At 38.5% G+C, this 25,002-nt stretch overlaps 1 protein-coding gene across 15 annotated transcripts in view; it reads left to right on the top strand.

Annotated features, from left to right (window-relative positions):
- The window catches only part of fryl (FRY like transcription coactivator), a 121,231-nt gene that overhangs the window by 59,286 nt on the left and 36,943 nt on the right, over nt 1-25,002 (top strand). For 12 of the 15 annotated variants that reach the window (XR_016115617.1, XR_016115616.1, XR_016115619.1 and 9 more), the window contains 24 exons: nt 1,058-1,295; nt 1,367-1,540; nt 3,445-3,531; nt 4,234-4,502; nt 4,590-4,800; nt 6,245-6,369; nt 6,462-6,519; nt 6,612-6,703; nt 8,105-8,277; nt 9,132-9,292; nt 11,177-11,287; nt 13,462-13,616; nt 13,705-13,804; nt 15,118-15,286; nt 15,792-16,060; nt 16,857-16,997; nt 17,072-17,240; nt 17,313-17,397; nt 19,608-19,720; nt 19,786-19,936; nt 20,725-20,828; nt 20,926-21,385; nt 22,366-22,487; nt 23,842-24,029. Coding sequence is in view for 12 of the 15 variants with exons in the window: in XM_089001443.1 (XP_088857569.1) it covers nt 1,058-1,295; nt 1,367-1,540; nt 3,445-3,531; nt 4,234-4,502; nt 4,590-4,800; nt 6,245-6,369; nt 6,462-6,519; nt 6,612-6,703; nt 8,105-8,277; nt 9,132-9,292; nt 11,177-11,287; nt 13,462-13,616; nt 13,705-13,804; nt 15,118-15,286; nt 15,792-16,060; nt 16,857-16,997; nt 17,072-17,240; nt 17,313-17,397; nt 19,608-19,720; nt 19,786-19,936; nt 20,725-20,828; nt 20,926-21,385; nt 22,366-22,487; nt 23,842-24,029 (3,925 nt within the window). In the remaining 3 variants the exon portion in view is untranslated. The remainder of the gene's footprint in view (nt 1-1,057; nt 1,296-1,366; nt 1,541-3,444; nt 3,532-4,233; nt 4,503-4,589; nt 4,801-6,244; nt 6,370-6,461; nt 6,520-6,611; nt 6,704-8,104; nt 8,278-9,131; nt 9,293-11,176; nt 11,288-13,461; nt 13,617-13,704; nt 13,805-15,117; nt 15,287-15,791; nt 16,061-16,856; nt 16,998-17,071; nt 17,241-17,312; nt 17,398-19,607; nt 19,721-19,785; nt 19,937-20,724; nt 20,829-20,925; nt 21,386-22,365; nt 22,488-23,841; nt 24,030-25,002) is intronic. The other 3 variants (XM_089001439.1, XM_089001445.1, XM_089001440.1) reach the window with 1 other exon arrangement.

Below are 25,002 nucleotides of genomic sequence, written 5' to 3'. Positions count from 1 at the left end.
CTAACATGGAGAAAAGGGAGAATGCTGCTCCCTTATGGAAGAGGAAAAAACATTGCAGAGGTCTGACCAGCGCTTCACCAAAACCCAAACAAATTCGGGAATGACGCTCTATGTCATACTTACAATTTTTGAATACATTCGGGAATGGCAGTGAATGAGTTAATATGGATAGTTAATCATAAGCAATTTTAGGCGAGTGAGAATAATTTGTGGATTTTCGCTGTTCATCATTTGCTATGGTCCCTATTCAACCAATAATAGTGAAAGATCAGAATCAGAAAACCTTTATTCGTCCCACAATAGGGAAATTTGCAATCCATAATAGATCCATAAGATCCATAATATTTTTCATTTCTTGGTGTTTTTCAGGGTCGGCTAGAAATGATACATTTTCATCTACAGTGAAACCTCAATTTACGAACTTAATTGGTTCCCAGACAGGGTTTGTAAGTGTGTATCTAAAAAAAAAATTCCCATAGGAAACCATTAAAATGGGAATAATCCGTTCCCGGGTTTCCATAAAATATACTTTTCAACTAAATAAGCCTTAAAACTACACACAACATACCTTATTCTATGTATAATAAATGTGTGATTGTATTGTAATGAAAGAAATACAGTGCATTGTATCATAAAGTCACTTTATTTACATTTGTGATGGTCATTGGTGGCTTGATGGAATGGCGTTGGAGGTCAAAGGGAATTGTTGTTTGGAAAGAGAGGCGCATTACATGAGGACTGTAATTAAAGAAATAAACTGTGCTGTAAAATAAAGTTTTATTGACCTTTTTGATGGTTGTTGATGGCTTATGGAAGGAGAGTCACCTTCCATAAGGACTGTTGATAACTTAACCTCTGGTGCTGTTCGGTCGTGTGCTTCCGCCGAAGATCACTCCGCCAGCCGTGGTGGGTGTGTATTATGAAAATAGTGCTTATTATAAGGTTTAATTGTCATAAATTTGACGTTTGTAAGACGAAAAGTTTGTAAGTTAAGGTGTTTGTAAGTTGAGGTCTCACTGTATTTAACTTTTTTTTCTCAATTCTCCCCCCCACCTAGGCTGACTATCCATATGGACGAAGAGCTCCGCGGCTTAGCCTTCACTTCACTCCAAGCCCTCATGGTGGACTTCCCGGAGTGGCGCGAAGACGTCCTGTCGGGCTTCGTCTACTTCATCATGCGTGAGGTGACGGATGTTCACCCCACGCTGCTGGATAACTCGGTCAAGATGCTCTTGCAGCTCATCAGTCAGTGGAGGCAGGTAGCGCAGAGCAACAACAGGAGCCACGATGTACAGGTCGATTCCTCTTTTTGGTATCATAAAAATGAAGGACTTGTTCTCAACATGAGCTTGTCTTGTCTCCACAGAGTTCAACCAGGAGCCATTCTGTTTCTATGGAGCGCTCATTGCTTGGTGTGCTACACGTGGTGGAAGGTTTGGCCATGGTGGTGCTCTGCAGTTGTCGCCCTGCCACGCGCAGGCTGGGTGTCAATGTTCTGAAGGAGGTCCGCGCACTTCATACCACACTGGGGATTGGCAAGGTAATAAGGCTAATAATCATGCTAATCGTGCTAATTTCAAAGCAGCGGTTATCAGTTTCGGGCAGAGGTATCAAATTCATTTTTTGACGCTGGCTACATTGCAGTTACGGTTTGCTCTCGATGAATTTGGGGGAAACCAATAGAATGTTTCGCCTCCTGCACATATTATTCATAGAGACATAATAAGAAGTTATCGTATTTAAAAGTTTCATGCTGTTATATGCTTAGTCAACATATGTGAGTCGAATACACAATTGAAACACAGACAACCTCAGATTGACCCCAATCTGAGGTCAACAGACACAGCAAATTTAACTGTCATCTTCATCTAGGACACAGGTGTCAAAGTCAAGGCCCGCGGGCCAAATCTGGCCCGCCACATCATTTTTTTCGGCCCGCGAAAGCAAATCAAACTTGTTAAATTCCATGATGATTGCTAAAATCTGAGCCAAAATTTCATATTTTTGGATGTCAACCACAATAAAAGTCATTATTCTTGACTTCAGATTTGAAAACAAGTTATTCATTAATTTGCTGTGTGCTCTATATGTAATATTTGAAGGGATTTAAACATTCTAATGGGTTCCCCAAATTCATAACGGCCCTCGAGAGGAAACCACAACTACAATGTGGCCCGCTGCAAAAAAATGACTTTGACACCCCTGATCTAGGAGATCTGGCCTTGGACAGAATTTAGGATTTGGGAAACTCCTTTATCACCGAAGCAATTTACGACTTGAAACTCCTCCACAGGAAGAGCTCATTAGCCAGGTTACAAATTTATCAGTTCATGGAAGAGAATGTTTTATTGCTTACGGCTGGTCACGCTTAGAACGCCCAGAGGCGTGGTATTCTAATCAAGAAAACTATGTTTTACTAATGTATCACTTGCATTTGCATATACAGTAAAGTCTCGTTTTATCGATATTCTCGGGAGTCGGAAATAATATCGATATAACCGGACTATCGATATATCCGATCCTGCGAGCATGTAATTTTCTCCTTGCGTTCATAGAAATAGTATCGTAATAAGCAGTACTATCGATATAACCGATATCGATATAACGAGACTTTACTGCACTGATTCGCTGATTAACGACTTTATCACTTCTTCCTAATTATCGGTCAATCAATAGACCCATTAGGTTTTGAATGGCTAACTTTTTTTGAGACATTAACGATGTAATATTGCACATAACAAAAGCAACTTTGACGATAATATTGATGATGATACATTGGAAATTACCGATCACTTGTATGTAATAATTTAAAATAACAATTTATTGCATTTTGCGGACCCCTAATTGACAGCTAGTGGACACCCAAGTGTCCCCGTACCTCAGTTTGAGAACCCCCTTCATTTTATTTTATTTTTTTAGCTCATTCACTACCATTCCCGAATAAATCCGAGAATTGAAAAACATGATGTGGAATGCCATTCCTGAATTTGTTCGGGTTTTGTTTTTTCTTGCGGGGATGCATTTCAAGTTTCGGTCAAACCTCTGGCAATGTTTTACCCTCCCACGAGGGGTCAGCATTTACCTTTTGTACAGCCGACCCCACTTTCAATGCAGATAACTCTACAATCAAGTAAGCTTAAAATAAACTTTTTTTTTGTATTTTGCACAGCTGCCCCCATTTCAAGCTCAGATAACTCCAGACCCAAATAATTGAGGAATTAACTTTTTTTCTGACGAAAGAAGAGAATCAAAGATTTCTTACGCTGCATTGAATGTTTATGTAGTCCTAAAACTCAATATTCTGTGGTTCCTGCAATTTGAAAATGACAAAAACCTTGGCAGTGTAGTGGACACATTTTTGCACATTGTCTGGCAGCGAATGAGTTAACATCGAAATAATCTTTTGAATTTGTCTCTAAATTGTTCTCTCCGCCACTCTTTTAGGGCGATGAGGAATTGGCGATAGATGTCATGGATAGACTGAGTGCATCGGTGTTGGAGAGCTTCATTCATCTCACTGGTGCCGATCAGGTATACAATTTTCTGCCATACGTCTGTGTAAGCTCTGAGTCGTACAGGAATGGTTCATCGATGAAAAGGTTTCTTCAGCCGTCATCTGTACTGTCAGAAAATAGATGGTTTGAAAGGGGAGTAAAAGAAGCTATTTTTATAAAACAGCAAAATCACCGTAATGGTGGAGTGAGGTTCAATTTGGATCGTTCGTACAATAGACTGCTTAGGCAACGTAGGCTTAGTTATGCTGATGAGGTGATACCAGGGCAAATTGGGCAATCAGGCCAGTCGTCAGTCAGGACAATAGAAGCAATCAGTGGAGCCGCAGGGATTAGTCCTCTGCTCCCCCCAACCTGAGAGCACGGACCAATCATAGCAGTGTCCGGCACCGTCACGTCTGGACAGTAGGGCCAAAACTACCAGTTAGACTTTAGTTTGCTGACGAAGCTTCTCGGATAAGGACCGAAACGTCCGAGACCTTCAAAGAAGTACAGATGATGGCTGAAGAAACCTTTTCATCAATTTTCTGCCATGTTGGTGGGGGCATAAAAAAAAATATCGCATGTAATTTGTACACGTGTGCGCCCGTTTTTGGTTAACTAACGGGCCTAATACGAAGCAAACGTTTTCTATTGATCTTTACAGTGCTACTGGAACAGCCTGAATTTTTATAGGTCGAACTTAGTTGAAACAAAACTATTGTCTTGACCTTCTTTCCAGACCAACCTGCTATACTGTCCCAGCGGCATCGACCTCCAAGCGCTAGCGGAGTGGAGCTCGTCTCCCATCAGCCACCAGTTTGATGTGGTGAGCCCGTCTCACATCTGGGTGTTTGCGCATGTCACCCAAGGCCAGGACCCATGGGTCATCAGCTTGTCCAGCTACCTGTCCCAGGAGAACCTCCCCAAGCATTGCCCCAGCGCTCTCAACTACGCCTGGATGTTTGCTTACACCCGGTTACAACTGCTCTCTCCTCAAGTCGACATCAAGTACGGTTCAACGGCGACCTCAAATACGCTCTACGGATTAGACTGATTTCACTTTTTTGACCTTGGCTGTGATTTGTCCAACCTCAGTAGCCCCATCAACGCCAAAAAAGTAAACAGCCTGAGCAGTAGCGACTCCTACGTCAGCCTGTGGCGGAATTACCTGATCCTTTGCTGCAGTTCGGCTTCTTCGTCCTCGTCCCCCTCATGCTCGTCCTCGTCCGCCTCAGGCTCCGTCCGCTGTTCCCCGTCCGAGACGCTGGCGTCGACGCCGGACAGCGGCTACAGCTACGATTCCAAGGTCTGACCTGCCATGTATAATTCCGAGTCTGTACTACTTTGTCCTATCCAGTCCCGTCCTCTCGATTTTCAAATCTGTCATATCTTTTTTCATCCAGTTCTGTCCAGCCCGTAGTCATCCTGTCCTGCTCTGATTTGTCCCATGCTGCCCTGACTTGTACATTCCAATCTAGTCCGAATATGTCCACTTTTCATCTGGTCCACCATGTCTGTCTATTCTGTCCTATCGGCTACCACTAGTAGTAGTAGTAGTAGTAGTAGTAATAATAACAATAATAATAATAATAATAATAATAATAATAATAATAATAATAATAATAATGCTAATAATTATACTAAGAATTATACTAATTATAATACAGTAAAGTCTCGTTATATCGATATTCAAGGGAGTCCGAAAAAATATCGATATAACCGGGACTATCGATATATCCGACCCTGTTTGCATGTAATTTTCTCCGTCCGTGCATAGAAATAGTATCGATATAACCGGGACTATCGATATATCCGATATCGATATAACGAGACTTTACTGTACTACTACTACTACTAATAATAATAATAATAATAATCATCATCATAATATAATATAATATAATATAATATAATATAATATAATATAATATAATATAATATAATATAATATAATATCTCATCTGATGAGATGATATAATATAATATAATATAATATAATATAATATAATATAATATAATATAAAATGATATAATATAATATAATATAATATAATATAATATAATATAATAATAATAATAATAATAATAATAGTTATAATAATAGTTATCTATTGTGTACTTAACATGTCCCATTCTGTCCTATCGGCTACCACTAGTAGTAGTAGTAGTAGTAGTAGTAGTAGTAGTAGTAGTAATAATAACAATAATAATAATAATAATAATAATGCTAATAATTATACTAAGAATTATACTAATTATAATATTACTACTACTACTACTACTACTACTACTACTACTACTACTAATAATCATAATCATCATAATATAATATAATATAATATAATATAATATAATATAATATGATAAAATATAATATATTATAATATTATAATAATAGTTATAATAATAAGCATTGTAATAATTATTCTAATTATTATTATAATTATTATGATAATAATTATAATCATAATTATTGTAATCATTATTATAATATAAAAATAATAAATATATAAATGTATTTATTTATTCATGTATTTATCTGTTTTTATCTACCCATCTATTTATTTATCCATTATTATTTATTTGGTTATTTATTATGTTTTCATTGTTTGCTTTTTATTTATGTATCTGTTTTTGCCTACCCATCTATTTATTTATCCATGTATTTATTCATTTTTATTGATTGATTGATTTATTTATGCATTTATTTATTTTGAATATTCCGCGACGTTTTTTTTTTTTCTTCCTAGATTGTGGGGACTCCCTCCCTTTCCTCGCTGTTCAAACACATTGTTCCAATGATGCGCTCCGAGAACATGGACATCACAGAGTCTCTCGTGCTGGGACTTGGCAGGACCAACCCGGTAGCCTTCAGGTACAGGGATCCCGGCCCCCTCCATCACAACAACCGCCATTTAATTCTTTGTGATTCTCACATGCTAATGAAACGACTTCTAACATCAACAGAGAGTTGATAGAGGAGCTAAATCCTATAATTAAAGAAGCTCTGGAAAGAAGACCTGAAGTAAGTTTGGGGGGGGAGAGGTGGGAGCGAGTCGCATATGTCGTGTGAATGTTAAGTGAATCAAACACGGTAATGATCTTTTTGATTGACAGAACATGAAGCGACGCCGGCGCCGCGACATTCTCAGGGTCCAGCTGGTCCGGATTTTTGAGCTCTTGGCTGACGCTGGTGTCATCAGTCAGATGTACGATATCCAAAGTACACATATGTATGAACTTAGAAATGATCAAAATGGGCTTTTTGCTCATGAAAATTACTATTATTATTATTAATGATTACATAATATAATTATAATAATTACCGTATTTTTTGCACAGTAAGGCGCACCTAAAAGAAAATATTTTTTTCAAAAGCTGACAATGCGCCTCATAATCCGGTGCGTTTTATGTATAGAAAACCTTTTAAAATACAGTAATACCTTGGCTTACGAACTTACGAGTGTGTACGGTGAAAAGTGTGTATCCCAAAAATTTATTTCCCATAGGAAACCATTAAAATGTGCTATGGTATTATAATTAAAGAAATAAATGGTACTGTATAATAACGTTGTTTTATTGACCTTTGTGATGGCCGTTGATGTCTTTGATGGAATAGAGTAGCCGGTTTCATCAGCATTAAATACTTGATGAGGAACGTAACCTTCTTCTTTCACCATTTTGAGGAATGATCCCTTGTAGGTGCTTTCTCTGCGATAATTTTATCTAGTTCCTCATCAATTGTGTTCTGTTTAGCTGGGCTGATAGCTCTTTGCATCAAGTGTACAGATGGCTTGTGCGGGTTGTTTGTGGCGGTTGATTGATAGGATATTTTAACCTTGCAGTCTACACTCTGCCTTTCAACTATCAAAGTTGAAACTCTCTCACTGCCGTCTGCCTGTCTCTTTAATGTTTAAACCACCTCCCCTCACTGCTGCGTTCTTGACCAATCACGTGGCTTTAACCGAAGACTTGGGGCGGGGTATAGAGGACAAAAACAGTCGGCTGCCATTTTGTTGTTAGAACGGGCTCGTTCGCGAAAGACACATCACTCATTGAGGCAGCTTCGTGTAAAAAAAGTTCATATGCCAAGGTAACATTTTCATAACTTTAACGTTCGTAAACCGAAACGTTCGTAAGCCAAGAGGTTCGTAAACCCAGGTATCACTGTATGTCATTCATTGAAGGTGGCCCTTATAATGCGGTGCACCTTATGTATGGAAAAGGTTCTTAAATATGTCATTTGATGAAGTTCTGCCTTATATTCCAGAAAATATGGTAATTATTCTTCCCGTCATAAATAACAATAGATGTTTTGTTCAAAATACAGTAAAGTCTCGTTATATCGATATCGGATATATCGATAGTCCCGGTTATATCGATACTATTTCTATGCACGCACGGAGAAAATTACATGCAAACAGGGTCGGATATATCGATAGTCCCGGTTATATCGATATTTTTTCGGACTCCCTTGAATATCGATATAACGAGACTTTACTGTACAAAAATTAGCTAAAAAATGGATTCCAACTTCACAATTTTTGAACTGAAAAAAAATATTTAAAGGTGTTTCTTTCAAGTAAACATACTTTTTTCTTTTGTCACAGAGGAAGTGGGGGCTTAGATGGTGAGAGTCACTCTCTGAACAGCACGCTGCTCGAGTACGTGGACCTCACCCGACAGCTACTGGAGGCGGAAAACGACAAGGACTCCGATACGTTGAAAGACATCCGTTGTCACTTTAGCGCGCTTGTGGCAAACATCATCCAGAATGTACCAGGTATGACCTCATTTTGGAATCCTGTAATATTACTTAATTTAAGTGACTTCATTCATAATGTGAGCATCATATTTATTTATTTTTTTTAGTGTTATGAAAATGTTTCCTCTATAACTCATTCACTGCCAGAGTATGTGCAAAAACGTGTCCACCCCAGTGCCAGGGCTTTTGTCATTTTCACTCAAATTGCAAGACCCACACAATATTGAGTTTTAGGACTACATAAACATTCAAGAAACCTTTGTAAGACTTTTCTTTCATTAGAAAACTAGAGTTCATTCCTAAGTTATTTGTGTCTGGAGTTAGCGGAGCTTGAAATGTGATCCCCCAACACTTTGCAGAAAAATATACAAAATTCACACAGGGGCAGCAGCACAGTGGACAACTGGTTAGTACGCCTGCCTCGCAGTGCAAAGGTCCCCGGGTTCGATTCTGGTTATCGGCTTACCAGAATCGAACCCGGGGACCTCTGCACTGCGAGGCAGGCGTACTAACCGGTTGTCCACTGTGCTGCTCCGGTCAGATAGTCTTTTGTTCACCAAAAATTAAGAGTTAATTCCTAAGTTATATGGGTCTGGAGTTATCTGAACTTGAAATGGGGGTGGCTGTAAAAAAAAAAAAAGCCAAAAATTAATGCTAGAGGTCTGGCCAGCGCTTTATCGGCTCCCCCTCTCAAGAAAAAAAAAAAAACAAAACCCAAACGAATTTGAGAATTGCGCTCCACGTCATGCTTTTTTTTTTTTCAATTCCCAAATAAATTCGGCAATGGAAGTGAATGAGTTTAAGGGGATCCCGCATTGAAAAACGTTGAAAATTATCTTTTAAATTGAAACAAATGCAACGTCCCTTTCCAGTTCACCAACGGCGGAGCATCTTCCCACAGCAGTCGTTACGACACAGCCTCTTCATGTTGTTCAGCCACTGGGCCGGCCCCTTTAGCATCATGTTCACACCGCTGGATCGCTACAGCGATCGGAACATGCAGATCAACCGCCATCAATACTGCGCGTTAAAGGTATGTGTGGATGTAGAATTGTTTTGCTAGGATTCATTGGAAGATGGGAAAATGACACTCTCATTTATAATAATCATAATACATTTCATTTATAAGCGCCTTTCAAAACTCTCAAGGACACTTTAAAGTTCCTAAATCAGATTGAGTCCAGTTCTGGCCGTGTGAGGACTAATTTGGATTGGATTGGATTTACCTTTATTAGTCTCAAAGTGGAGAAATGTACATTTCACAGCAGCAAACTTGTGAAAGGAAAGAAGGAAGTAGAAAAACAACATACAGTAACTGCTGGAAATGCAGCCACTCTCGCGGCGCCATCTTGAAGTCAAAAATTGTATACATGATTGTTTAATTAAAGAAGCAGTCATGTTACAAATATCGTTTTGACATCAGTCACGATACAGGTTAGGTAGGCTTTAGGCAAATTCAATTGACATTGCGACACACAGTCTCCTTAATCTGAGTGGCCGAAAAATAAAATTAACATAGCAACAGACAGACTCCTAAAGTTGATTGGCCGCAAAATAACATTAACATAGCAACAGACAGACTCTTGAACCTGATTGGCCGAAAAATAACATTAACATAGCAACAGACAGACTCTTGTACCTGATTGGCCGAAAAATAACATTGACATAGCAACAGACAGACTCTTAAAGTTGATTGGCGGAAAAATAACATTAACATAGCAACAGACAGACTCTTAAAGCTGATTGGCGGAAAAATAACATTAACATAGCAACAGACAGACTCTTAAAGCTGATTGGCGGAAAAATAACATTAACACAGCAACAGACAGACTCTTAAAGCTGATTGGCGGAAAAATAAAATTAACATAGCAACAGACAGACTCTTAAAGTTGATTGGCCGCAAAATAACATTACCATAGCAACAGATAGACTCTTGAACCTGATTGGCCGAAAAATAATATTAACCTAGCAACAGATAGACTCTTGAACCTGATTGGCCGAAAAATAACATTAACCTAGCAACAGACAGACTCTTAAAGTTGATTGGCGGAAAAATAACATTAACATAGCAACAGACAGACTCTTAAAGCTGATTGGCGGAAAAATAACATTAACATAGCAACAGACAGACTCTTAAAGTTGATTGGCCGCAAAATAACATTACCATAGCAACAGATAGACTCTTGAACCTGATTGGCCGAAAAATAACATTAACCTAGCAACAGATAGACTCTTGAACCTGATTGGCCGAAAAATAACATTAACCTAGCAACAGACAGACTCTTAAAGTTGATTGGCGGAAAAATAACATTAACATAGCAACAGACAGACTCTTAAAGCTGATTGGCGGAAAAATAACATTAACATAGCAACAGACAGACTCTTAAAGCTGATTGGCGGAAAAATAACATTAACACAGCAACAGACAGACTCTTAAAGCTGATTGGCGGAAAAATAAAATTAACATAGCAACAGACAGACTCTTAAAGTTGATTGGCCGCAAAATAACATTACCATAGCAACAGATAGACTCTTGAACCTGATTGGCCGAAAAATAACATTAACCTAGCAACAGACAGACTCTTGAACCTGATTGGCCGAAAAATAACATTAACATAGCAACAGACAGACTCTTAAAGCTGATTGGCGGAAAAATAAAATTAACATAGGATCAGACAAACTCTTAAAGCTGATTGGCGGAAAAATAAAATTAACATAGGAACAGACAAACTCTTATAGCTGATTGGCCTAAAAATAAGTCTAGCTTCTTCATGTACTTAGCAGCAGAGAATCACTACAAAAATAGAAGTATTCAGAAAATGTTGTATTCATTAAATACCCCAACGTGTTTAAAAAGTGAAAATATGAATAAGAAGAAAAATTACACTGCCATATGCATTCTTTCTCCTCCTTCCAGGCAATGTCTGCCGTGTTGTGTTGCGGTCCCGTCGCTGACAACGTTGGTCTCTCCACTGACGGATACCTCTACAAGTGGCTGGACAACATCCTGGATTCCCACGATAAGAAGGTCGGTGAGATGTAATTCTGACACATCCATAAACTATCAACCTGTCATGTTTCTAAAAGATTATTCTGGGCGACTATCTAATGTGGGATGTGTTATGAGTTGATTTTTTTTTTAGCGCCGAATCTGCTGAGAAAATGGTCAGGGTTGACAACTGTAATTGTTAAACCTCTAAGCTCTCAGTCGTACAGCAGTGGTCCATCGATGAGAAGGTTTCTTCAGCCGTCATCTGTACAAATTTGAAGGTGTCGGACGTTTCGCTTCTTATCCAAGAGGCTTCGTCAGCGAACTAAAGTCTTTTGCTGGTAGTTTTCGGCCCTATATAGATCCCTACTGTCCAGACGTGGCGGTGCCAGACTCTGCTATGATTGGTCCCTGCTCTCAGGTTGGGAGGAGCAGAGGACTACTCCCTGCCGCTACACTAATTACTTCTATTGTCCTGACTGATTACTTTTATTGTCCTGCCTGAATATGAGGTCTACGACTGCCCTGATTGCCCTATTTGCTCTGGTATCACCTCATCAGCATAACTAAGCCTATGTTGCCTAAGAAGTCTGTTGTACGAACGATCCAAATTGAACCTCACGCCACCAGGGCGATTTACTGAAGGATTTTGTTGTTTTATGAAACTAGCTTCTTTTACTCCCCTTTAAAACCATCTATTTTCTAGATTTTGTTAAACTTGTTGAAAGTGGCACATACCCACAAAAACCTGCAAAACAACGTCTGGAAATTCCTAAGTGCTACTTGGACCACGGAAGCAGAAGTTTCACAAACAAAATTTTACAACAGTTCTTGTTTTTTTTCCCCTCATCATCACCCTCCTCTGCAAAATCACTCTGTCAATGAATAGAATAGTCCAGAGCGCAATCTGGTTACATAATGCATTCTAACAGCATTACATAGGTGCTATGTCTATGAGCCAGTGAATTTTGCTTGGCGTAAGTCACAAGGTTGAAGTCACAAAATTTGGTCGTGCGCAACAAGGGCCCTCTCGTGTTGTTAAAAAGTAAATACAGTGATATCTCGCTTTACGAACCCCTTGTGTTTTTGGTTACATTTATGAAAATTTTATCTTGGCATACGAACTTTACCTTGGCATACAAACTTTTTTCATACACGGAGCTGCCTCAATGAATGATGTGTTGTTCACGAACGAGCCCGTTCTTCTAACAACAAAATGGCAGCCGACTGTTTTTGTCCTGTATTCCCCGCTATCAGTCTTCGGTTAAAGCTACGTGATTGGTCCAGAACGCAGCAGTGAGGGGGTGTGGTTTAAACATGAAAGAGACAGGCAGACAACAGTGAGAGAGTTTCAATTTAGATACAGTAAAGTCTCGTTATATCGATATTCAAGGGAGTCCGAAAAAATATCGATATAACCGGAACTATCGATATATCCGACCCTGTTTGCATGTAATTTTCTCCGTGCGTGCATAGAAATAGTATCGATATAACCGGGACTGTCGATATATCCGATATCGATATAACGAGACTTTACTGTAGTTCAAAGGCAGAGTGTAGACTGCAAGGTTAAAATATCCCATCAAACAACCCGCAGAAGCCATCTGCACACTTGATGCTATCAACCCAGCGAAACAGAACACAATTGATGAGGAACTAGGTCAAATTATCGAAGAGAAAGCACCTACAAGGGATCATTCCTCAATATGGTGAAAGAAGAAGGTTACATTCCTCATCAAGTGTTTAATGCTGATGAAAGCGGCCACTCCATTCTATCAAGCCATCAACGACCATCACAAAGGTAAATAAAATGACTTTATTATACTGTACAGTTTATTCCTTTACTTATAATACCATAACACATTTATTATACATATAATAAGGTATATTTTGTGTAGTTTTAAGGCTTAGAAAAGTAGAAAATTCTGTTTTATGAGGGACCTGGGAATGGATTATTCTCATTTTAATGGTTTCCTATGGGAAATTATTTTTTGGGATACACACTTTTCGCCTTACACACTCTGTCTGGGAACCAATTAAGTTTGTAAGCCAAGGTATCACTGTATGTTAGTTATTGCACGCTGGTGAAAAAATATTTGGGTGGCCTTTGTTGACACTGAACTGATCAATCTAATGAAGCTCCTTTCAAGTAGTGTTTGTATCTATTCCTGCGCAAAAAAAATAAAAATAAATAAATACAAGTTCTCCTTCAGGTGCACCAGTTGGGCTGTGAGGCGGTGATGCTGCTGCTGGAATTGAACCCGGACCAGAGCAACCTAATGTTCTGGGCTGTGGACCGCTGCTACACGGGCTCACGCCGCGTGGCCACCGGTTGCTTCCGGGCCATCGCCAACGTCTTTCATAACAGGTGCAGAACTCAAGAGTCTTGACACGTGATCTGTTGTTGTTGTTTCTAATTTCACTTTGTTTCTTCCATTCTATTGCATCGGTCGCAGGGATTATCAGTTTGACACTGTGGTGCTCTTGAACCTGATTCTTTTCAAGGCTGCTGATTCCTCCCGTGACATATATGAAGTGGCCATGCAACTGTTACAGGTGAGAAAATGTAAAAAAAAAGATCATTCCTCCATCAAATGTAAAAAAAAAAATACTCATAATTCTTCCATATGTGAAAGAGGATTAATTTATCTAGTACAGATGCTCCCCAATTTATGAACGAGATACTTTCCGAACAGTCGTTCGGAAGGTGAATTTGTTCGTAAGTTGCTTCAGTGCTATATTTTGTATGGAATGCATGTTTAAGGCTCATATAAGTATGTTTAAGGTTTATATAAGTATGTTTAAGACTTGTATAAGTAACCTGTATTGGTTTGTACTGAAAAATAAACATTTAATAAAATATATGATCTATAAAGATATGTACATGTACAACTGGTGACAATACTCCATATGTTAGAGAGAGAGACAAAGCTCCCATAGTGCCTCGCGTCGGTATTAGCGACGGAAAGGAGAACTACTCTTGAGTGAACGCTGGCGCGTGTGTCTGCCGCTGCTCACCCGCAGAAAAAATATCCTGTGACTGTAAAGTGTCCTTGAGAGTTTTGAACGGCGCTTATAAAATAAATGTATTCTTATTATAATACAAAATCTAACTTAAAGCATCTCTGTCTGAACATTTTTCAACATACCCGCAAAAATGTTCGCATGTACCGTTGTTCGTAACTCGAATGTTCATAAGTAGGGGAGCATCTGCATTGCACAGGCCATATTAACCTTTTTTTAGTAGTGTGCCCGCTTTTTACAATTTAATGTAATATTTGCAGTGTAGTTCTTTCATTACAATACAATAGCACATTTATTATACATAGAATAAGGTATGTTGTGTGTAGTTTTAAGGCTTATTTAGTTGAAAAGTACATTTTGTGGAAACCCGGGAACGGATTATTCCTATTTTAATGGTTTCCTATGGGAATTTTCTTTTTGAGATACACACTTTTCGCCTTACACACTCTGTCTGGGAACCAATTAAGTTCGTAAGTTGAGGTCTCAGTGTATATGATAATAGAACACATCATTGTCAAAGGACCAATGTGAAGGTTTAAAATTTACTTGCAATATATATCTATATACAGTAAAGTCTCGTTATATCGATATTCAAGGGAGTCCGAAAAAATATCGATATAACCGGGACTATCGATATATCCGACCCTGTTTGCATGTAATTTTCTCCGTGCGTGCATAGAAATGGTATCGATATAACCGGGACTATCGATATATCCGATATCGATATAACGAGACTTTACTGTATATATATATATAGATTTTTATGTGTATTTATCTATTTATTGTTTGTTTATTTTTATTGATATTTATGTAACATTTTGGTTTGTTTGTTTGTCAATGCCCAGATTTTGGAACCCAAGTTTTTCCGCTATGCCCACAAATTGGAGATCCTGCGATCAGACGGCATTTTGACACCGCCCTCCCCTCTGCCGCATCTCTACTCCGTTTCATACTACCAACTCTCCGAGGAGCTGGCCAGGACATACCCAGAACTCACACTGCCCATTTTCTCAGGTGACCACCTTGTCAGAGATATTCGGTTGGACACTGTGAACAAAGGCTCGGACACAGAAAGATTGTCTTTTACTGCTGTCAGGGGACGTAACTATTCATGACCGACGCCCAATTTCTGCAGCCCTCTGCCAAGCTATTTATTGAGCGTATATGCAAATTTAAGTGATACATGAGTAAAACATAGTCTTCTTGATTTTAATACCACACCCCTGGACGTCCAAAGCACCAACAACTATAAAACTAAAGAACATAGACATTTTAATTGGTTGTCCTTTCCATGAATAGCAGGTACGTAACCTGGCTAATGAGCTCTTCCTGTGAAGGGGTTTACCAAGTCGAAAAGTAGTCCGAGGCCAGATCTCCTATATGAAGATCACAGTTTAACATGCTGCTTCTGTTCGCCTCAGATTGACCCCAGATTTTATGTGCTTCCATTGTGGGCCTTCTAAGCATGAAACTTTTAAACTATCAATATGTGCTTTTCAATATTTCCTGTCCTTTGCAGAGGTGAGCCAGCGCATCCTAACGGCACACCCAGGCGGTCGCCAGGTGATGTTGCACTACCTCCTGCCTTGGATGAACAACATGGAACTGGTAGACTTCAAGCCCGCCACGCGACGCCCGGAAGATTCCGGTAGCAGCGAGGAGGATGAGGATACGCAGGATGGGGACAATATGATGGTCAACAGCCGGCGCTGGCTACACGGGCAGGGGTGGGGTTCGCCCCGGGCTACCACCATGGTGCTCAACAACCTCATGTTCATTACGGCCAAGGTGGGTCTGTTGATGTACAGTGAGACCTCAACTTACGAACTTAATTGATTCCCAGACAAAGTGTGTAAGGCGAAAAGTGTGTATCTCAAAAAAAAAATTCCCATAGGAAACCATTAAAATGGGAATAATCCGTTCCCGGGTTTCCATAAAATATACTTTTCAACTAAATAAGCCTTAAAACTACACACAACATACCTTATTCTGTGTATAATAAAGGTGCTATTGTATTGTAATGAAAGAAATACACTGCATTGTGTCATAAAGTCACTTTATTTACAATTGTGATGGTCATTGATGGCTTGATGGAATGGCGTTGGAGGTCAAAGGGAATTGCTGTTTGGAAGGAGAGGCACATTACATGAGGACTGTAATTAAAGAAATAAACTGTGCTGTAAAATAAAGTTTTATTTACCTTTTTGATGGTTGTTGATTGCTTATGGAAGGAGAGTCACCTTCCATAAGGACTGTTGGTAACTTAACCTCTGGTGCTGTTCGGTCGTGTGCTTCCGCCGAAGATCACTCCGCCAGCCGTGGTGGGTGTGTCTTATGAAAATAGTGCTTATTATAAGGTTTAATTTTCAGAAATTTGACGTTTGTAAGACGAAAAGTTTGTAAGATAAGGTGTTTGTAAATTGAGGTCTCACTGTATTCTGTTGGATTCAGATTGGCATACGTGAATCTAATTGGACCTAAAACATGAGAAAAACAATGTCAGGCAAAAAAAAAAAAAACGGTGTGATAGGGTGACCATTCAGTGCCGATCATCCCTGACGTGACTTCATGAATGCATTTATAGTACGGTGACGAGTTTGCCTGGTCGGAGATTGAGAACGTGTGGACCACCTTAGCAGACAGCTGGCCAAAGAACCTCAAAATAATCCTACACTTCCTCATCAGTATGTCCGGAGTCAGCAGCGAGCCCAGCCTCCTGCCCTACGTGAGTCTCTTTTTTTACATGTTGAAATATAACCACGCCCCCAAAAGACTTATCTCTCTGCCGCGTCTCCGCAGGTTAAGCGAGTGGTGGTGTACCTTGGCCGAGACAAGACTATGCAGCTGCTGGAAGAGTTGATGAGCGAACTGGAGTTGACGGATGCCGTCAGTTCGGCCGTCGCTCACATGGACAACCCGCCTTATTACCGCATCAGCTCCAGTTACAAAATCCCTTCGGTCGCCTCAGGTTAGCGTCATGAGTTAGCGGAAGGTGATTATAACATCACGTCACGTCACGTTATGTCTGCGTTGTCCCTAGGGACGACGTCTAGCAGTAACACCATGGTGCCGGGACATGACGGTCATCATGACGGCAAGGTCAAAGATTCTAACATGGAGGACAGGTACAAAGTTTTCTCTGATTATGGATCGGAAGCCTTTTCTTTTCTTTTCTTTTTCGTTCGTTGGTTTGGTTATGTTTTGTTTTTATTTCGTTTTGTTTTGTTTTTATTTAGTTTTGTTTTGTTTTGTTTTTATTTCGTTTTTTTTTTTTTTTTATTTCGTTTTGTTTTGTTTTTATTTTGTTTTGTTTTGTTTTTATTTCGTTTTGTTTTGTTTTTATTTCATTTCGTTTTGTTTTGTTTTTATTTAGTTTTTTGTTTTTATTGCGTTTTGTTTTGTTTTTGTTTTGATTTTATTTCATTTTGTTTTGTTTTTATTTCATTTTGTTTTGTTTTTATTTCATTTTGTTTTGGTTTTATTTCATTTTGTTTTGTTTTTATTTCATTTTGTTTTGGTTTTATTTCGTTTTGTTTTGTTTTTATTTCGTTTTGTTTTTACTTCATTTTGTTTAGTTTTTATTTTGTTTTGTTTTTATTTTATTTGTTTTGTTTTGTTTTGTTTTGTTTTTATTTTGTTTTGTTTTGTTTTGTTTTTATTTTGTTTTGTTTTGTTTATTTTGTTTTGTTTTGTTATTATTTCAATTCATTTCAATTCAATTCAATTTATGTTAATTCAATTCATTTTATGTTAATTTAATTCATTTTATTTTAATTTAATTCATTTTGTTTTAATTTAATTCATTTTATTGTAATTTAATTCATTTTTATTTTATTGTATTTTATTATATTTTATTTTGCTTTGTTTTAATTATCTATGTATTTATTTACATTTATGTGTATCCCTTTATTTATTTGTTTTTTATTTATTTATTTATTTATTTATTCGTGTATTCATTTATTCATTTATTGCTTTCTAATAGCTTAATCTCTGTGTGGTAAATTCTGTTAATTACCATATTTTCCGGTGTATAAGGCGTTAACAAAAGATGACACTGCGCCTTATACGCAGGGGCGCCTTATATGTGAAGTCATATTGAGCCACAACAGGTCTCGCAAGTACTGTCAGCAGCCGGTGACTCCAGTTTGCATCATAGAATAACTCCTACTTAACCCCAGCCTCTACTGTAATGCCTTATCATGTAGTGTGCCTTATACAGGTAACATCCGACTTACGACCGAGTTCCGTTCCGACCAAATGGTCGTAAATCGAAATGGTCATAAGTCGAAATCCATTCAAAAAGTTGAATAGATACTCGGAGGCTAAATGACTCGCAAACGTCACCCTCTCTGGTGCCATCACACTGTCGATTGCTGTGCAAGCGTGAGATGCTGACCGGCTGGCCAAAATTGTCGTACACGTTGCCTGATAGCGCGTTGCGATGCCAGGCTTAGAATTAAAATGTTTAAAATAAGGTCTGGGGGGGTCGTGGTTGTAAGTACGGGTGGTTGTAAGTCGAGCTGGTCGTAAGTCGGATGTTACCTGTATTTGGAAAGCCTTTTTTTTTCATTGATGGTGCGCCTTATAGTCCGGTGCACCTTATACAGTAAAGTCTCGTTATATCGATATTCAAGGGAGTCCGAAAAATATCGATATAACCGGAACTATCGATATATCCGACCCTGTTTGCATGTAATTTTCTCCATGCGTGCATAGAAATAGTATCGATATAACCGGGACTATCGATATATCCGATATCGATATAACGAGACTTTACTGTATATGGAAAAAGTTTGAAAATACATCATTCATTGGGGGTGCGCCTTCTACTCCGATGCGCCTTATACACCAGAAAATACGGTCATGGAATTGTCATTGTTTTTTTTTTTTTCTTCACTCGGTTATTAATTTTGGGATTTCATTTTTTTTATAAATAGACACCTAACGAAAAATGTGGTTGCTTTATTTTATTGATTGGTAGCCAGGGACCCCAAAGACCAAAATACAGTAAAGTCTCGTTATATCGATATCGGATATATCGATAGTCCCGGTTATATCGATACTATTTCTATGCACGCACGGAGAAAATTACATGCAAACAGGTTCGGATATATCGATAGTCCCGGTTATATCGATATTTTTTCGGACTCCCTTGAATATCGATATAACGAGACTTTACTGTATTGGTATACAAGCATTAAAAATAACATTTTACACACATATGAGTATCGTATTTGTGTATTTCTCAACTTGAATCCACTTTTTAGTCCCAACATGTTGCGATCACAGAAACACGCGTTTTGGAATTTCACTTGTAAAATTTGCGTTTTCACAGTTACACGCACCTGGACATCTACGGCGGTTTGAACACCAATTTGAACCGCCAGCACCACCGCCTGGAGTCTCGTTACAGCAGCAGTTCAGGAGGCTCCTACGAAGAAGAGAAAAGTACGACAAGAAAAGTCACACGACTATCAATACAAATCATTTCCTTAACCAATTTCTTCTTCCAGGTGACTCCATGCCACTTTATGCTAACTGGCGTTTGAAAGTCATGGATCACAACCGCCCCGAGCCTCTCCCGTTCCCCCCAACCGGCGGCTTCTGGTCTCCACTGCTGGATTACTTGCCGGAGACCAACACACCTGCTGTAGCATTACACAGGTCTGGCACCTCTTTTGGTTTGTTAACAAATTAACATCAAAGAGGAAGAAAGTCGAAGAATAAAATACAGTGATACCTCGGTTTACGAAACCCTTGGCTTACAAACTTTTCGGTTTACGAACGTTAAATTTATGAAAATTTTACCTTGGCATACAAACTATTTTTCAGGATACACACGGAGCTGCCACAATGAGTGATGTGTCGTTCGCGAACGAGCCCGTTCTCCTAAAAGAAAATGGCAGCCGGCTTGTTTTGGTCCTCTATTCCCCGCCCCCAGTCGTCAGTTAAAGCCACGTGATTGGTTAAGAACGCAGCAGTGAGGGGAGGTGGTTTAAAGATTAAAGACATGCAGACGACAGAGAGAGAGTGACAAAATGAATAGAAAACAGTGAAATTCGCACTCGTTTCAACTTTGCTAGTTCAAAGGCAGAGTGTAGACTGCAAGGTTAAAATTCCCAAAAACCCCCGGCACTGGAATGGTCACATTTTTTCGTCTGGCACTGAATGTGTTTAAAAAGCTCACAAAAAAATGTTATCAGGCCTATGATCAGTACTCGAGAGGCCACATTAAAAAAATACAGTAAAGTCTCGTTATATCGATATCGGATATATCGATAGTCCCGGTTATATCGATGCTATTTCTATGCACGCGCGGAGAAAATTACATGCAAACAGGGTTGGATATATCGATAGTCCCGGTTATATCGATATTTTTTCGGACTCCCTTGAATATCGATATAACGAGACTTTACTGTATGTATTCAAGATGACTCGCTGTTGTGTTTCAGATGTAACATCGCCATCATCCTACTCACCGACCTCATTGTGGATCACGGCGTCAAAGTGGAGTGGAGTGCCTATTTGCATCTTTTGCTGCATGCCATTTTTATAGGTAAGCCCCTTGTAGATGTCGATTGAGGTCTGGCTTGGTCTGGCTAACACCCACAAACTACTATCACCCCCCCCCCCCCCCATGCGTCCCACGCTAGGGTTTGACCATCAGCACCCGGAGGTGTACGAGCATTGCAAGCGCCTCCTGCTGCACCTGCTCATCGTACAAGGAGCCAACAGCAACGTTCAGGGCGTGGCTATGGTGCTCCTACGCAACAGGGAGTTCAACGACCCCCGGGTGCTCACCGTCAAGCCGCCACCGCCCGAGTTCCACTTCACAGGTCACGACAAATGTCACCACGGGTGCACACGTGCGGAGGTGTATATAACCCTGGTTACGGGTGCAGGTATGCAAGAGTTGCTGCCCGATTGTCAGCCGTCGCCAGTGACGGATTCGGGCCTGAGCTCCAGTTCCACGTCATCTAGCATCAGCCTGGGTGCCGGCGGCTCGTCCCTGTCCCATCTGTCCCACACGTCCCCTTCCATCATGAGCGAGGTGGACGCCACGGCCGAGAAAGATGACAAGGTCAAAGCGCTCATAGAGTTCATCACCTCCAGGTGAGAAAGAGTACTTTTAACATTTTCAGGTGTGTGTTCTCGGTTTTACCAGAGTGTTGTTGGTGTTTGATTATTTTTGTCAGATATCATGTTTTTGTCTGTTTTTTTTTGTTGGTAATTTCTTTGTCTAATTTTGTCCATACAGTGATACTTTGGCTTACGAACTAAATTGGCTCCCAGACAGAGTGTGTAAGGAGAAAAGTATGTATCCCAAAAATGAGTTTCCCATAGGAAACCATTCAAATGAGAATAATCCGTTCCCAGGTCCCCATAAAACATAATTTTCTAATTTTCTAAGCCTTAAAACTACACAAAATATACCTTATTTCATGTATAATAAATGTGCTACAGTATTATAATTAAAGAAATACACTGTACTGTATAATAAAGTCATTTTATTTACCTTTGTAATGGTCGTTGATGGCTTGATGGAATGGAGTGGCAGGTTTCATCAGCATTAAACACTTGATGAGGAACGTAACCTTCTTCTTTCACCATCTTGAGGAATGATCCCTTGTAGGTGCTTTCTCTGCGATAATTTTACCTTGTTCCTCATCAATTGTGTTATGTTTAGCTGGGTTGATAGCTTTTTGCATCAAGTGTACAGATGCCTTGTGCGGGTTGTTTATGGAGCCTAATTGATGGGATATTTTAACCTTGCAATCTACACTCTGCCTTTGAACAAAGTTGAAACTCTCTCAATGTCGTCTGCCTTACTCTTTAATGTTTAAATCACCTCCACTCACTGCTGCATTCTTGACCAATCACGTGGCTTTAACCGAAGACTGGGGCGGGGGGTGGAGGACAAAAACAGTCGGGTGCCATTTTCGTAGATACACATTGATGTGTATCTAGCTAGCTACGCATTTATGTTTACCTTTTTTGCCCTAATTTTATTTCTCTGACAGTAAAATTTAGCTGGGGATTTTTTTTTTAATTTATTTATTGAAAAAAAATCCCTTCCTTGTGATGTGTGTTAGGAAGCGTGGACCACTCTGGAACTACGAGGATGTGTCACCTAAGAATCCCAACATCAAAAGTGCTGAGCAGCTAAGCGTGTTTGTCCGACACGTCATGACCGTGTTCAAACTTTCCCAGCCAGGTGCGTTTTATCCAGACAGTGTCCTGCACAACACCATGCTAGAATTTGGGGGTATATAGCAGTTATGGTTTTTAATGGCTTTCACACTTTGGCTCCAGGTAACGTCACATGTTATTCGAATTGCTTTTTTTTTTTTTTTAGATTAAAGTTGAGCGGTATTTTCATTTCCGCTCAGCCTAACTATGAAATTGCATATCATAAATGTTTGTTTTCCTCAATTATATGGCGATTTCCCTCATTATATTGAATGAAACAAACGTGCTAGCTTAATGCTAACTCCAAATGACAAAAGGCCATAAAAGAGCGATTGAAATTAGCTTTGTTATAACCCTTTAATAATAATAATAATAATAATAATAATAATAATAATAATAATAATAATAATCATCACCATCAAAGTAATAATCGTAATAATAATCGAAATAATCTAAACAATTAATAAAAAAATAATACAAAAATTATTACTAAAATAATTGCAATAATAATAATAATAATAATACAAATAATAAAAAAATAATAAAAATAATAATAAAGAATTACTAATAAAAAAAAAATAAATAAAAACAGAATAATAATAAAAATAGTAAATAAATAAAATAATAACTAATAAATAAAAATAATCCTAAAAAAAAATTAAAAACAAAAAAAATAATAATACAAATAATAAAAAAATAATAAAAATAAAAATAATAATAAAGAATTACTAATAAAAATAATAAAAATAAACATAATTAAAATAAAAACAGAACTAATAACATAAAAAATAATAATAATAATCAATAATAATAATAATAATAATACATCTTTAAGTAACATATATTTGAGCGCCTTTAAGCAAAACCATGCACAGACAATGTAATAATCACATTCATTTATCCTTTACACAATAAAAGAAAAATCACACATACTATGCATTTTTTTATCTTGAATGAAACAAACGTGCTAGCTTAGTGCTAACTTAAGTTGAAAAAAAGCCATAAAAGGACTAATGGAATTAGCTTTGTTATAACCCTTTAATATAATAATAAAAATCCATGTTTAAGCAACAGATATTTGAACACGTTTTAAGCAAAACCACGCACACAGGCAATATAATAATCACATTCAGTTATTATTTTTTCCTTTATGCATTTTACATTACACGTTTTAAAACGCTTCGCTGCGATAAACATTCCTTTATTTTTAATTGCTGGAAGGTCAACTTATTAGTTGTATTAAGTTCATCCTGTCTACTTGATATCTAATTTAAAACAGATTCTTATCTTACAGACAGTGTATTGTAAGATAAGAATCTGTTTTAAATTAGGTCAACTTATTGTTTTCTTTTATTTTCCGTGGGTGTTCAAACCTTTAGGTTTTCAGCTGGACTCTCTGCTAAGCGACGTAGCCTTGCAGACGGCGCTCTCGTGCTCTTCCCGCCACTACGCCGGACGTTCATTCCAGATATTCCGGGCGCTCAAGCAGCCACTCACTCCCGCCACCTTGTCCGACATCCTCTCCAGACTCGTCGAGACTGTGGGGGACCCTGGAGAGGAGGCTCAGGTCAGGACCCATTTGACTAATCCGCAAGAGGATTAGGGCCACTGTATAAGGAAAAAATAATAAGGTTGGCCAGTGGCCACCTCCGCTTCCACAGGCTGATAAATTCCTTATATGGAGCTTGGATGCCCTCTTCTGGCGACTTTTGGGTGCAACACGGTTTTCAGACCAAACATGTACAGCAAAATACATTGACGTGATGGAAGGACGCGACAATGCGTCTTTTTTTCGGTCAGGGGGCGGTCCTTTCATGATGTCACGTACGGACTCGTCACCAACTCAAAAACAAGACTTCCTGAATATTCAGAGCGAGTCTTAAAATGTAAAATATAGCTACATGCGGTGGAATCTTCTTAAAATACCCTCAGTAGAAGTCATTTGAAGCCATTTTACAAATTATGGACACAACTTGTCCGGAGACGTCGGTTGACGTCGGTGAGAATTCTGAGAATAAAGTCAGAATTTCCGCTTTAAAGTCAAACAAAAATCTGAGTAGAAAGTCGGAATTCTCACTTGAAAGTCAACATTCTCACTTTAAAGTCAGAATTCTCACTTTATTCTCAGAATTTAGACTTTAAAGTGAAAAATCTGACTTTTGTCACAAAATCAGAATTCTGACTTTAATCTCAGAATTGAGAATAAAGTCAAAATTCTCACTTTAAAGTCAGAATTCTGAAAATAAAGCCAGCTATTCTCACTTTAAAGTCAACATTCTGAGAATAAAGTCAGAATTCTGACTTTAAATCCAAAATTCTCACTTTAAAGTCAGAATTCTGAAAATAAAGCCAGCTATTCTCACTTTAAAGTCAACATTCTGAGAATAAAGTCAGAATTCTGACTTTAAATCCAAAATACTCACTTTAAAGTCAGAATTCTGAGAGTAAAGTCAGAATTCTTAATTTAAAGTCAACATTCTCTCTTTAAAGTCAGAATTCTGAGAGTAAAGTAATAGTCTTGCCAACCTTAATTTTTATTT

The sequence above is a fragment of the Hippocampus bargibanti genome, linkage group LG07 (genome assembly GCF_051943395.1).
Source record: "Hippocampus bargibanti isolate YZ-2025 linkage group LG07, ASM5194339v1, whole genome shotgun sequence".
Lineage (NCBI taxonomy): Eukaryota > Metazoa > Chordata > Actinopteri > Syngnathiformes > Syngnathidae > Hippocampus > Hippocampus bargibanti.
This window is presented reverse-complemented; position numbering and strand designations above follow the sequence as displayed.